The 13,823-nt window shown below is 43.3% G+C and overlaps 1 protein-coding gene across 1 annotated transcript; it reads left to right on the top strand.

Moving 5' to 3' along the window:
• Window positions 1–3,968: 3,968 nt before the first annotated feature.
• On the top strand, window positions 3,969–12,885 carry LOC103651371 (terminal nucleotidyltransferase 4B). The gene is made up of 13 exons (XM_008676996.3): window positions 3,969–4,590; window positions 5,751–5,863; window positions 5,946–6,002; window positions 7,236–7,331; window positions 9,655–9,725; window positions 9,814–9,856; window positions 10,006–10,086; window positions 10,169–10,228; window positions 10,565–10,633; window positions 10,818–10,915; window positions 11,294–11,342; window positions 11,426–11,470; window positions 12,067–12,885. The coding sequence occupies exons 1-13, from the start codon at window positions 4,074–4,076 to the stop codon at window positions 12,559–12,561; spliced, it is 1,794 nt and encodes a 597-aa protein (XP_008675218.1). The 5' UTR covers window positions 3,969–4,073; the 3' UTR covers window positions 12,562–12,885.
• The last annotated feature ends 938 nt before the right edge of the window (window positions 12,886–13,823 follow it).

Raw genomic sequence — 13,823 nt, 5'->3', positions numbered from 1 at the left:
AGTTTCTTTCCCCGTCTAAGGCTATCCGCACTCATCCTACTCTAAATTTCTACTCTAAAAAGAATATTTTGTCCTAGTCATCAACATTTTAAAATACAGTAGCCAAACTCCCGCATCCATAACTACTCTATATCTTAACCCTATACAAACCACCACATTTTTTATCAATATTTTTTTCACTTCGCTACACCAAATTTGCTGCCTCGCACGTGTGGAGCAGGCGCGTGCACTGTCGTTGACGGATAGGAGAGAGATTTGGAGTAGAAAAAGTACAGACTCTGAAAATGCCGTTTCCAGTGCTCTCTCCAAGTTTACAGTTGCCGGTGAAGTAGCTTGCTGCAGCAAATTTTTACTGTATACCGAACTCTATATCGATAGAGTAGGGGATACAGCTAGTCACTGCGGACAGCCTAAGACGAGCTGACACCATCGGAAGACGAGCGAGAGCTACGAGCAGCTAGCTAGGAACGTCACGTCAACTATCCCTCTCAGACACCTTTCTCCCCCTTGGCGAATCGTTGCTTTGAGATCCCCTGGTAGATGTAGATCAGATATGAGAGATCGACGCGTTGGATGAGGCTGATGACAAAACTCGTTCTTTGTTTGTTTGTGTAGTACGTCTCCAACGCGTCGCGCTCTGAGAGAGCGGCTTCGGTGAGAGACGAACGCATGTTTGGTTCACTATCTAAGTTACCACACTTTGTCTATTTTTTTTTGTCTAAGGTTAGTTATTCAATTCGGACGACTAACCTTAGACAAAGTGTGACACATTTAGCCACAAACCAAACAGTCCCAAATTCTCAACGGGCAGGCGAGGTAGGCGTAGGCCCCCATGGTGTAGTAATAAACTTGAGTCGCATGTAGAGATGTCCAAATGGGCCGTGCCCGTCGGGCGGCCCGTGGCACGGCACGATTTTGGCCCGTCACGAACACGGCACGGCCCGTTAGTCGGGCCGGGCTTGGGCCGCTGCCGTGGCACGCCGTGCCGGCCCGAGCACGGCCCGGTTTTTTTATTTTATTTTCCAGTGCATTTATTTGTATATTAGAAGCAATTTTAATAGTTTAGACACAAAATAAGTTTGGTTTAGTTGGCTAGAGTGGTGTAGCTAAGCATTTTAAACCCTCCAACCAAGGTTCAAATCTTAGCAAAGCTTATTTTTAGTCTTTTTGTTACTTATTTTTCTTTCCACCCGGTCAAAGCACGGCAGGCCTTAACGGGCTGCGGGCCGGCCCGGCACGGCACGGCTATGTGCGGGCCGTGCTTGGGCCTAGGATGTGGCACGGTGGCCCAATCCGGCACGGCCCGTCAACCTAACGGGCCGAAACGTGCCGGGCCGAAGGCGGGCCCGTACCGGGCCGGCACGGCCCACCGTTTGGACATCTCTAGTCGCATGCAATATCTGGCGACGTGTAGCTTAGCTAATCGTCGATTGGGTTGGGTTGGATTAGATTGGACACGGCTGAACTGTACATGCCCTAACGTGGCGCTGCTCGTAGCTGTACTCGACGACGACTCTGGCTACGCAGGTCGCATGCCACGGGATTCCCGTTCCATTGGGCACTGCACCGGGGCAAAAAAAGAAGGCATCCTGTAGGGCGATTCGATTCGCCTGCAAGTGCAAGTGGCAACTGGCAAGGCAGCTCAAAACCGGCAGGCGCCTTCACCGCTTTTGCGCATGTTGCCGGCCGGTTGCCAGCTGATTGCGGACCGCCAACGGCGAAAAGAATCCCGTCATGAGCGCACAAGGCGAGACCGCGAGAGCGTACTCAGTGTCCAATCAGGTTGGGGGCCGTCTACATACAGGGCACGCTCGTCGTCGTGAAGGAAGCAAGTGGGATTCTGCTTTGGGCCTTTGGGATATCCGGGTATGGAATGGAAGTGGTAGCATCTGCATTGCTCTTGCTTCAGTTGCCGCCGCCGCCGTTTTTGACGCAACCAGAATCCCACTTGTAACTAAAAACGATGCGAGGCGAGGGCGCGAGGCGATGCTTCTCGTTCACAAGATTGAAGCGTAGCAGCTTTCCAGTTTCCACACGGTGAAAAATACAAGATGGCTCTATCACTTCAACTTATACAACGTACTTACACGATTGCTTGACTCGTTGCCATCTTCATCCGAAGTGGCACGCGGAAGATCCAAAACCCAAAACCGTTCTCTCTGAACAAGTCAAGGCTCCAAGCGAGTTCAAGTTTCTTTGTAAGTAATTCCTCATGTCCATGATCCATGTGCAACAACCTAGAAGGTTGACTCGACTTCCATCGCCTCAAATACTCAGAGATTAACAACTCACGCATTCACAAGCTAGCAATTCAATTAGACTCACCGAGTCGATGCTTTTGCTCTTAGTGTAGGATTGGGTGGGGCAGAGACTGCTGCCGATTTGCATGTCTGTTCACATGGGAGCTGTTGACCTAACTGAATTTTGCCGGGGCCAGACTCAGTGAACTGTGCTCATCAGTTCGGCAGCTCCTATGGCTAGCTGGGCAGTTTCGTCCACATCCTAAGATCATCCGTGCACATTCCGTGAAGTTTTTTTTTTTGCTATGTAAGATACCCATATATAGAATATTTAGCATGTATACTCCCTCTGGTGCAGTAAAGAAAGTCATCCTACGTGTGACCGAGCGTGCACTCAAGAGGAATCAAGCTTGATAACTCCAGTCTAGAATGCCTCGGGAGGTGTAACCGCAACCAATCAAGCCTGATTGTTCTGGTGATGTCAATGTACTCATATCCCTATTTAATAAGGGAAAACAAGAAAAACTCCATGATAATTAATCACTCCTTGGTATGTACAATTACTCCATGTCCTAAATAACTACCTTTACTGCACCGGAGGGAGTATATACTCTAATATACTCTAATAAAGTATGTATCTAGGTGGAGGCCTTGTTCGTGGTCTCGACTCTCGAGGTGCTGCATGGCGCATCATGACTCCTGTTAATTGACCTGCGGTTTGGAGCTCGATGGAGCAAAAGGTTCCCATTGATGAAGTCAAGTACTCAAGGGTCCGGTCTTCGTTGCCATCTCGAGGTGGGTAAAAAGCAGAGGATATTTTAGGGCATGTCTACATAAAATTTGGCAAATCCTATATAAATGTATTGTTAACTAATGTATTTAGATGATGATTAGTGAAACTGACTCTAATAACTTTGTTGCCAGGCTTTACCTCTGATATTAATGCATCATGTCTTGAGGTGTGTCTAGAGAGGTTATAAAGACACAACTTCGCTAGTACAACACACAAATAAATCATGTCTTAGAGAATTTTTTATTATATAAGACATAAAATTTAGATACACCACGTTAGGGCATATACAACCCTGACACTGTTGCACGGAACTACAAGTATAAAACACAGTTAAAACATAATATAATACATTTGACGTGTCTAAAACATGTGTTTTGCTATATTTATTGTAACATTTAATGAATTAAATTGACCAATCAGTTAATCATCTATCTCGAATATAGAGCTAAGACACAATATCTTCGTTAAGATATATGTTAAGATATATGTTTTGATTTTTTTTTACCAACTCAAAACATCCATTTTACATGCCCTTATAACCGCAATATCTTAGCTCTATCCTCTATTTAAAAAACCACACCGCAGTATCTAAGTTGTACATGTCAACTTAGAAACCGGTAACAACGTACGCCCGCGTCTAAAACCACACGTTTTGTGAAAAAGCATAAGTACTTCTAAGGAAGTATTTGGTTCATGTTGCATTAAATATTTAAATATTAATTACAAATGTTAAATATATGTTTGATTAGATTCAATAAATTAGTTTCATCTTTTATTTTTGATATGTGTAATTAATTTTTATAATTAAACTATATTTAATATCTGTAATTATTAATTTTAATCGAACACCCCCCCTGAATAAAAAAAGTCGATCCCGGTAGGTTTGCTGTCTGTGGCCTTGTGGGCCGCGGATAAATCCTCCAGAGCTACGACTTCTACCGAACCTAGCGAATAAAACCCGGCAGCAAACTTGGCCGGCCCGCCTGCTCGACTCTAGGCTCCAGCCAGCGCGCGCATCAGAAGCCCTAAATCCATGGACCATGGCTCGCGAAGCGACGAACGCGTGGCCTCGGCCGTCACCGTCAGCGCGGAAACGAAGCAAGGGCAAACGAGCCGTTCTCTCCCCCGCGCCGCCGACGCAAGCAGCCGCCACGGAGATGGAGGCCGAGGCGTCCGTCCCCGCCACGGACTACGTCTACGACGCGCTCCCGGGCCTGCACCTGGCCTTCTCACCGGAGGAGACGCTCGATGACGCCGCCGCGGGGCAGGACGAGGACGATGCGACCGCGACATACGCCGTCTTCCGCAACGAGATAACGGAGGCTGGAGATGTGCTCGCGGACATCCCTGCTGCGGACTTCTTCTCACTCGACGTCTCCACCTCTGCCTCCGTCGAGCCCGAGCCCGAGCCCGAGCCGCCATCCCCGGCGCCCACAGCTGCCGCGGCAACGCCCTCTATCTCCCGTGCTTTGGAGGACCAGCCGCCGCAGGGCTCGGAGCGCGCGTGGTTCAGGGGAGGGAGGCGGTTCAGGAGCCCCATGCTTCAGCTACACAAGGGTGAGGGTTTTGTCTTGGTGCTTTGCGCCGTGGTTTTGGTAGCTCAAATTTTGGAATTGCTTTCAATTTCGTGGCTTCTCGTGCCTAAATTATTGCGCAAGTAATTAGCCTTTGCTCTGCCGTGGCACACTTTGGTTAAATTATTGATGGAGTGATGTGATCAGATATAACTGATTCAAGACCACATTTTATTAAGTAAATAAATCCGAATAGTCTGGACTTGGTAATTATGGTGTTTTACATAGTATTTAAGGCGAGTGCAAATCATAGGTTGCTATACGGGAGCTTCAGGAACCTCTAGTGTCTACTTGAAACCTGCATGAGGTTTTTGGTGATTTGGGTTTAGGTTTTAGGTTTAGGGTTTAGGTTTTTCCTACATTCTTCTTGACAGTTAACAATCCAGCAGTTACAAATGATGAACAAAACTATAACTACAGTTCAAAATTATAGTTCATTTTATTTTAGGTTTGTCCTATAAGGGCAGGTCTGATGCAGTGGTGAGAGCTATCTCATTGAGTCACCAGATCGCGTGTTGGAAACAGCCTCTCTGCATTGCAGGGGAAGGTTTACCTTGATTTATCCCTTCCCCAGACCCCATTGATGTGAGAGCCTTCGCCGTTGGGTACTTGGGTCTGCCCTTTTGTCCTAAATCAGACTTCTTTAACTTTGACCAAGTTTATAGAAAAATACAGCTAGAGTGACAAGATAGTTACATTCAGTTCTCCATGAAATATGTCTTGATTTTTTTGAACTTTAGATATGCTTTTTCTCTAAAAACAAAGTTAGAGAAATTTGACTTAGGACAAAACTGAAGTGAATTATAGTTTGAAATGGAGGGAGTACCTTGTAGTGGTCTTCATGTATTTGCATGCAGAAACTGTGTAGATAGTGTATGATGCCAAACACCTATTTTCCGTCCCGATAGAGCTGATTCCTGATTGTTAGTTGGAATTTGTTAGACAGCAGTCTCAAGGACCAGTTTGATATTATACTTAAAAAATAGTAAAGCTACTTATGCAGTTGATCTAGACATTCAAATCACATTTACGTTTAGCACTTCAACTAGTAGAACTTGAGACCAATAAGAACTAACGTATGTGTATATGGTTTTATGATGGACAATTTGACTGCAGTTCTAAGGTATTGTATATTTGTTGTAGAGATCCTGGACTTCTGTGATTTTATCTCACCTTCTACTGAAGAGCAATCTTCACGAGCAGCTGCTGTGCAAGATGTCTCTGATGTTGTCAAACATATATGGCCACAGTGCAAGGCATCACACTCTTTCCCCCTCTAGTTTGTGTCAAATAGCTGTGAACTATTTTGGTGATTCCCACTCTTGTGTTGTGTGGCAGGTGGAAGTTTTTGGATCTTTCAGGACAGGTCTCTATCTACCAACAAGTGATATAGATGTAAGCATTCTTGTTTCCTCTTTCTATTTTTCTAGCTTGGTGCTTCATTTTATCTGTTCCATTGTGTTGTATTAATTGCTGGATCATAGTGCTTACTTTGTTAGACAGTATTAGTTTCTATCATACTATGAGGGAGAAGGAAGAGCTGAGATTTATTTTGTGTCTTCTAATTTTGTTTAACGGCACATTAGTTGATGTCCTTATAGCGGTAACTATTCACTCAGATTTAAAACAATAGAAAGTGCTTTTAGTATAAGTAACAATATAATTGAGATAATGGAATAAATAGTAGGGGAGCATATAGTAACAGAAAAGGGTAAAGGTGGACTTCGATCCTATGTTTCTGCTGTTACAATTGCATAAAAAAACAGCAAAACTGCCATATAGGGAGGCTGAAAAGTGGTATATGTTTCAGTTCACGCGAGCAGTATTGCCATGCGAAGGTCAGAAGGGCATGCTATTTTTGTATGGACCTATCTTCACCTTGTACTTTTTTCTCGAACGAAACTGGAGAGCTGTGTGTATTTCATTAAGAAGAGAAAGGATACAAAGGAGAGGCAAGGGTCTCCTCCTAGTACAAGGGAGAGAAATTCCTTGTATTTGCACTAGCTAATTCGATATCGACAGACCTACTTTATTTGTTCTTTGTAACACTCTCTCCGTTTCACTATGTTTGTCCATAACCTGGAGAGAATGTCTCACCATGTTTGTTCATTGAGAGAGTAGTTATTACAACATTTTCATTTTCTACCCTCAATCAAGTGCTTTGGAAAAAGAGAAATGGTTGAATCATGCTATTTAACAGGTGCATGGACAATCATTTCACATTGAATTTTCTTGAAACACATACTAGGTTAGTGCGCTGGTGACTGGTGTGCTATAGACAAACATAGTGGCATGGGTGGTGTAATTGATAAAGAAAGTTTCTAGGGTACATCACCTAAGCTTGTTGTAAACTTGTACTTCCCATATTTCACTTGGACACACAGGGTCATGCACCTTCTTTTTATGAAATGCCTATTTCCTTTATCTTGAAGGGCTGGCCTGGTGCAGTGGTAAGATTTGTCTCACTGAGGCGCTAGGTCGCAGGTTCGAAGCAGCCTCTCTGCATTTGCGTGGGAAGCATTGCCTTAGTTTATTCCTTCCCCAGAACCCACTCATGTGGGAGCCTCTGGCACTGGGTCTGCCTATTTCCTTTATTGGCTTAAGTTCATATTAGGTTTGTTGTTGCAGGTTGTGATATTTGAATCCAGAGTTAAGACTCCTCAAGTTGGTCTATATGCTCTTGCAAAAGCATTATCCCAGAAAGGTGTTGCTAAAAAAATACAGGTCCAGTTCTCACTTTTTTTTAAAAAAAAATTATGCAAGAATCTGAGAGTTTCTTTTATGCTTCATAAACTACTCACAGCAAGAGTTTCTTGAGGGCAAAACACTTAAGGAGAGTGAAAAGTGTGGAGCCTGTGGTGTCATTGAACTGCATGAGGAATGTGTCGCACGAGCATCACAAGCAGGATCAGTGACCAGATGTTATGAATCCTAGTTCATAGGGGGATAAACAGCGCCGGGAAGATAGCCGGGCAGAGTCGGCTTGGGGGGGACTAGATTATTGGAGAGATATGGGACTAATTCTTCTTCCTTCATTGATTCATTTCTCCTTAAGGAGGTACAACCCATCCATATATAGATAGGAAGACTTGGCCCCAAAGTAACTAACTCAATCTTATCTAATCTAATCCAAGTAACTAACTCAATCTTATCTAATATAATCCCAAGTAACTAACTCAATCTTATCTAATCTAATCCTAAGTAACTAACTCAATCTTATCTAATCTAACCTTTATTCACTAATCCTAACCTTGAGCCCATCCCTATGGCCTCCATGCTCTGGGCTGCCACCCCATAACATTCCCCCACCATTCTAAGACAGCTCGTCCTCGAGCTGTAATGGGGTGCATGGCAACAACCTTGCTATCTAACTTGATCTGCACGTGAAAGTGCAACCCTAACTAGAAGCCTCTTACATCTTGGCTTTAATTTGTTTGCAAATAAAATAAAGAACCTAATATATGCCAAGGTTGGCCCCCCTGGATCCTATGGAAACAACCTTGTCCAGACTGCAAAGGCCAAGACGTGGCAGCTCACCAGTCCTACGGCCGGAGCTGCCACGAGTTCTAGTGGAGACAGTGCCACCCAACCAGACACGTTCTTGCTGTCCACATGGCTATGGATTAGGACGGTAAACTGGAGTGGAGGATTGACCAACCTTGCTGAAGGCCTTGCCTCCCCATGTACCGCGTGTTGTTCAATGCGCTATATCAATTCAAGTCATTGTGCCAGGGAATGGCAGACCGCAGCCGCACCGCCGCTTGCCGCGCTTGACGCCGCGCCAGGAAGTCACGTGCCGCGGCCTAAAGACGGCAAGCCGCTGCCTGCAGTCACGCCGCCGCTTGCCGTGCTTGACGCCGCGCTAGGAAGCCACGTGCAGCTGCCTGCAGTCGCGTTGCCGCCGCTGATCGGCGGTCAGACTCCACATCATAGAGCTGGAGGATAGCAGATCGGGTCTGCTCCAGATATATCATGGCACGAGCGAGCTCCTCACGCCAGGTGCGTACATCGTCCGCAACAGAAGTCATGGGAAAGGATCTCTGACTCACAATACCAGATGTTATGGATCCTAGTTCATAGGGGGATAAACAACGCGATGGAGTCGGCTTGGGGGGACTAGAGTATTAGAGAGATCTGAGACTAATTCTTCTTCCTTCATTGATTCATTTCTCCTTAAGGAGGTACAACCCATCCTTATATAGATAGAAGACTTGGCCCCAAGTAACTAACTCAATCTTATCTAATCTAATCCCAAGTAACCAACTCAATCTTATCTAACCTAACCTTTATCCACTAATCCTAACCCTACCTATCCCTATGGCCTCTATGCTCTGGGTTGCCGCCCCATGACACCAGCACAAACACTTGAGAAGTGTGAAGCAAATAAACAAGCTAGAGATAGAGGAAAGTTTTGTAAGTTGCATCAACAAATAGCTGGCTGCTGCTGCGCCTAATTTGGTAGGTAGGACCGTAGGAGTAACTAATTAGCAATGCAAGAGCAAGAGAGGCTAGGCTTGAGTCAGTGAATCGGGGCATTGAACTTTTTGCCGCTATTAGCATGGCCCACCTAATCCTTCTCACATTCACCTGTCTCACAAAATGGCAAATCACTCCCACTCCCATCCCCTGAACTACCAATGCCAACTGGTCAAGGTATCCCCAATGAATCAGTCCAGTTTCGTGAGTCTTGACACTTCAGCTCTGCTCTCCTCTCTCTCTTTCTCTCTGCCACCCCAATGAATCAGCCAGTTTTGTGAGTCTTGACACTTGAGCTCTGCTCTCCTCTCTCTCTGTGCCAGTGGCCAAGTGTTTTGCCCATCTGCTTACCACCCCCCATTCGTAAAGGCTGGATTGCTAGCCTAAATCGACTTGCCAAGCCGCCAATGCCACAACACTACCAACCCTGTGATACCTCAAATCTAATTTGCCTTCCATCACCAGCAGTAACCAAATGCCATTGTCAGGAACATTGAACATTACCGCTTTGTCAACTATTAGTTACTGAGTTGCTTATTGTCAATGGACTACTGTTTTTGTTTTGTGGCAGGTAATAGCAAAGGCACGTGTGCCAATTGTGAAGTTTGTGGAAAGAAAGAGTGGAATAGCTTTTGACATCAGGTGCAGTTTTGTTTTAATCGCTCAGACCGATACCCGACTTCTTCTGTTGTCCCAGTTCTCTGTTAATAATATTCCTTTTCTATTCCAGCTTTGATATAGATGGTGGCCCACAGGCAGCAGATTTCATCAAGGTACTTGTTCAACTAGGCAACTAACTAGTTCAGTAACTGAGGCAACATGTACTCTGTTTGAAGCTATCTGTGGCAGACTTTCAACGTGTACTTTGGCTCACCTGATTGTTTTGGAGTACAACAATGATCTTTTCCATTTTGTACTGTAGGATGCTGTGAAGAAGTTGCCTGCTTTAAGACCTTTATGTATGATTCTGAAAGTTTTTCTGCATCAGAGAGAGCTCAACGAGGTACAATTGAACAAAAGTCAGTGGTTATCTTGAATTGTTGTGTCGACCCAGATTTCTAACAACCATTACACTTTTTTGGTAGGTCTATACCGGTGGAATTGGATCATATGCTCTTCTTACGATGTTGATTACACATTTACAGGTGTTCATTTTGCTTTTTGATCTGGAAAGCCTTTTCCTTACTATCTTTCAAACATGATTTGAGTTGATATTTGAAACTTGTATAAACCTATAATTCTTTAATAAATGGTTGGAAACAAAGATGTTTTTTTGTTAGCTGTTTTAGTTTTCCTAAAAAATGTTGAAGTTCAATTAATAGAACTGAATTGTTTAGCTCTAAACACTTGTAACACAGCTATTTCAGCTGCATTGTACTTGCAGTGTTATTCTTTGCTTGTCTGAAATATCATATTATTTTTGGGCCTGAAAATTCATTCTTTCTAATAAACATTTACCAGTGTGTTTTTTTTGTTCTTAGTTGGTCTGGGGAGGAAAAGATATTCTCGGGTATCATCGGTCCAAGGAGCACAATCTGGGAATTCTTTTGGTAAGTGATACTTTTGTTGTTATTGTTCCGGGCTTAGAATATTTTCATATTGGCTCACTGCAAACTGTGAGCTTTATTTTCCTTTTCTTCAAATTTTGTTTCATTCTCACTTGAGATTTCTCTTTATGATGGTGAAGAAAAGTCAAAGGACTCCCCTTCATATTTTCCTGCTCTTTTATGGCAGGTCAGGTTTTTTGATTTTTATGGACGCAAGTTGAACAACTGGGATGTCGGAGTATCATGCAATTCTTCAAGGACCTTTTTCTTGAAGAGTGATAAAGAGTAAGCTGATGATTTACTAGATGAACTTATGCCAGACAACTCACTGATTATTGACTTGCAATTGTTGAGCTGGCAACATATCTTGTTTTCATTTAGTTTGGTCATTGTTAAAAAACACTACCTCCGTTCTCGAATATTTGTCGCCCGTTAGTTTATTTTTGAACTAAATCGCGACAAATAAAAAAGAATGGAGGGAGTATTATGTTGCTGTTTGTAGATTAACAGTAGACACAGATATGTGAATTTCTTTAATTCCTTTAATGATTAAAAAACTTGTCAGGTGGTAAGTCAAAATTATTATTTAGTTTCTCCAGGTCCTAAGCTTTTTATACTAGTTTATTTCTGCGCTTCTCTGATTCTTTTATTATGATTTTGTAGCTTTATGAATCATGACCGGCCACATCTTTTAGCGATTCAGGATCCTATGGTAAAATACCTGTCCTTTCTTTTTCACCTAACTTGAGGATCTTGAGTCGCAATTGATTAACTCATTCAACTCATGATGTCCAGGCACCAGATAATGATATCGGAAAGAATTCCTTTAACTACTTTAAGGTAATCACTATTGATTTTTTACTGATGCTTCTGCAGGGCATGTTGCCGATGCTGTGGATATGAAAGTAGGGTGGGCGTTTGGGTTACCCGAAAATTTCGGGGCGGGTAATTCGGGTATTTAAAATTTCTGGTTTTGAGAATCGATACCTGAAATTACAACGGGTTTTACAATACCCGAAAATTCGGGTATTGCCGAACTACCGATCTGTTGTGTCAGCTTCATAAAAACGCATGTACCCTATTAAATTATTATAAAAGTACAGTTTGAATAATGATATAGATGGACATAAAAAACACAACCAATCTACAACCACAAGTCATGCACATTTACACATAATTATAGATGTACAAGTTAATAATTAAGAATGACATGAGTACTTGACACATAAAAGTTCGGGTAATTTGGATACCCGATTATGATACCCGAATTACCCAAAATAATTTAGGGTTTTGTAAGTTGCTACCCGAAATTTCTGAACGAAATGATACTGGAACTGTTTGATGCTTTAACTCATTTTGCCTTTTGCTTTGATGATACTGTTACTCTGGAATATTTCGACATAAGAAAACATTGAATAAATCCCCCCTTTTTTCAGGTGAAATCAGCATTTTCCAAGGCGTACTCTGTGTTAACTGATGCAAACTTGTTTATTAGTTTGGGACATAATAGGAGCATTCTGGGTACCATTGTGAGACCAGATTCAGTTCTCCTTGACCGGAAAGGCTGGAACAATGAAGATATGTTAGCGGAACCCTGGGAGCCGATCACCCAACAGTTTGACACCGAGAATGATGCAGTATACAATTGGCATGTGATAGACGAGGATGAACCATTGCCCAGAAATAGTCAATCCACATCCGAGGACACTAGTTCGTCACCATCTAAAAAACGGAAGTCCCCAAAATCAAGACGGAAATCGCGAAAGAAGTCGAAGGCTACTGCCTCAGGCAGTAGTGATGTTGCAAATGGGTTCAGAAAGGATAGATCATCCAAGCGGGAAGCGGGAAGCAGCAAACGGAGGAAAGGGCCAAAGGAGTACGACAGATTCACGAATACACTCCCAAAGTACACACATGTTAGCAAGTGGTAACTTATAGCATTTATAGTCTGGTCGCAAAGGTCCAGCAATTTGACAGTGAGAAGAGTATCATGTCACATTATGGCATGCGATGTGAATGACGGAAGTCATCAGCAGCACCAGAAGCGCCATCGCATGGTTTGCTTGTTGGTCTGTTTAATTGCTGTACTTTACGTAACAGAGATCACACTAGATTAAATGATGTTTTGGTTATTTTATTTATGCTGCAGCAGTTTTGGCGACTAGCTTGTATTCTTTTTGTAACGGTATGGGTTGGTGACGATGAGATTATGTACGTTCAAACATATTTAATTGATGGTCTGATGGCCTTAATCACTGAACAATGTGTTCAAAACATTATTTTTCAATCAAAAATGTAGAACTCTGAAAAATAGCTTTAGGATATGAGAGACCTTTGCTCCAGAAATCCTAATTTAGGAGGTAACGACCGCTGTGCAAGGCTGCAAGCAAGCCTTAGGTGCAAGTGTGCAAAGCTGTAGTATAAAGTTGTGCGATGTGGTAATAAGAGTCTAAGAGGCTGGTTTACACGCTTTCACCTGGGCAAAGGTATCGGCGCACACTTGTTGTGGCATAGAGGAGCTCTTCGTCCTCATTGCATTGCAACAAAACGGTGACGTGCGAATCCACGGCGAGGAGCGCACCTATTTCGCAGGTTTCACGTAGCCTCCATTCCAGATCCCATCTCTCCTTGTGTGAGAACCTTTGGCTGCTGGATGAATCTTGACTTCATGAGTTGTCTGGGCCAGGCTGCTAGAACACTCGCCAGCCGGAGGCCATTGACAGTGACTACAGCAAGACCTGAGCATACTGGACTGATCAATCTCAAGATGCACATTGCGTCTTCAGCGACAAATGACCGCACAAGCAGATATCTAGTACTGCACAACATATATAGGCCGAGATTCCTACACATAACCCAATTAGAGCATGTTCCGTTCGCTCTCAATCTATATAAATTGATGGTGTGTTCAGTTGTTCTGGAACCATCACCTAGAACCAATCCAACCATAAATGCTTACCTAATTTTTATAAACTTTGATCACCTGGAACTATTCTTAACCTCGATCCTGAAGAAACGAACACACCCTGAGTGAGGTTTGTTAAGTTTAAATTCCAAGCAAATCAAACTTCTTTCTAAATTTTTTAATCCCATCCAATTCACGTGTAATGGAAATAACCGAACAAGGTCTTACTGTGTTTCCAATAGTATTTCACATACGGATAATTATTGACTGGTTTCCCTGTGCACAGTA

This window comes from Zea mays, chromosome 3 (genome assembly GCF_902167145.1).
Source record: "Zea mays cultivar B73 chromosome 3, Zm-B73-REFERENCE-NAM-5.0, whole genome shotgun sequence".
Classification (NCBI taxonomy): Eukaryota; Viridiplantae; Streptophyta; class Magnoliopsida; order Poales; family Poaceae; genus Zea; species Zea mays.
The sequence above is the reverse complement of the archived record's forward strand: the minus strand, read 5'-3'. Positions and strand labels throughout refer to the sequence as shown.

Bases quoted from the DNA above. Each gene is read 5' to 3' on its own strand.
- LOC103651371 (XM_008676996.3), top strand. From the start codon at position 4,074: ATGGCTCGCGAAGCGACGAACGCGTGGCCTCGGCCGTCACCGTCAGCG. The intron at 4,591-5,750 runs GTGAGGGTTTTG...TATTTGTTGTAG, and splicing joins CATGCTTCAGCTACACAAGG to AGATCCTGGACTTCTGTGAT. The intron at 11,343-11,425 runs GTAAAATACCTG...CATGATGTCCAG, and splicing joins TAGCGATTCAGGATCCTATG to GCACCAGATAATGATATCGG.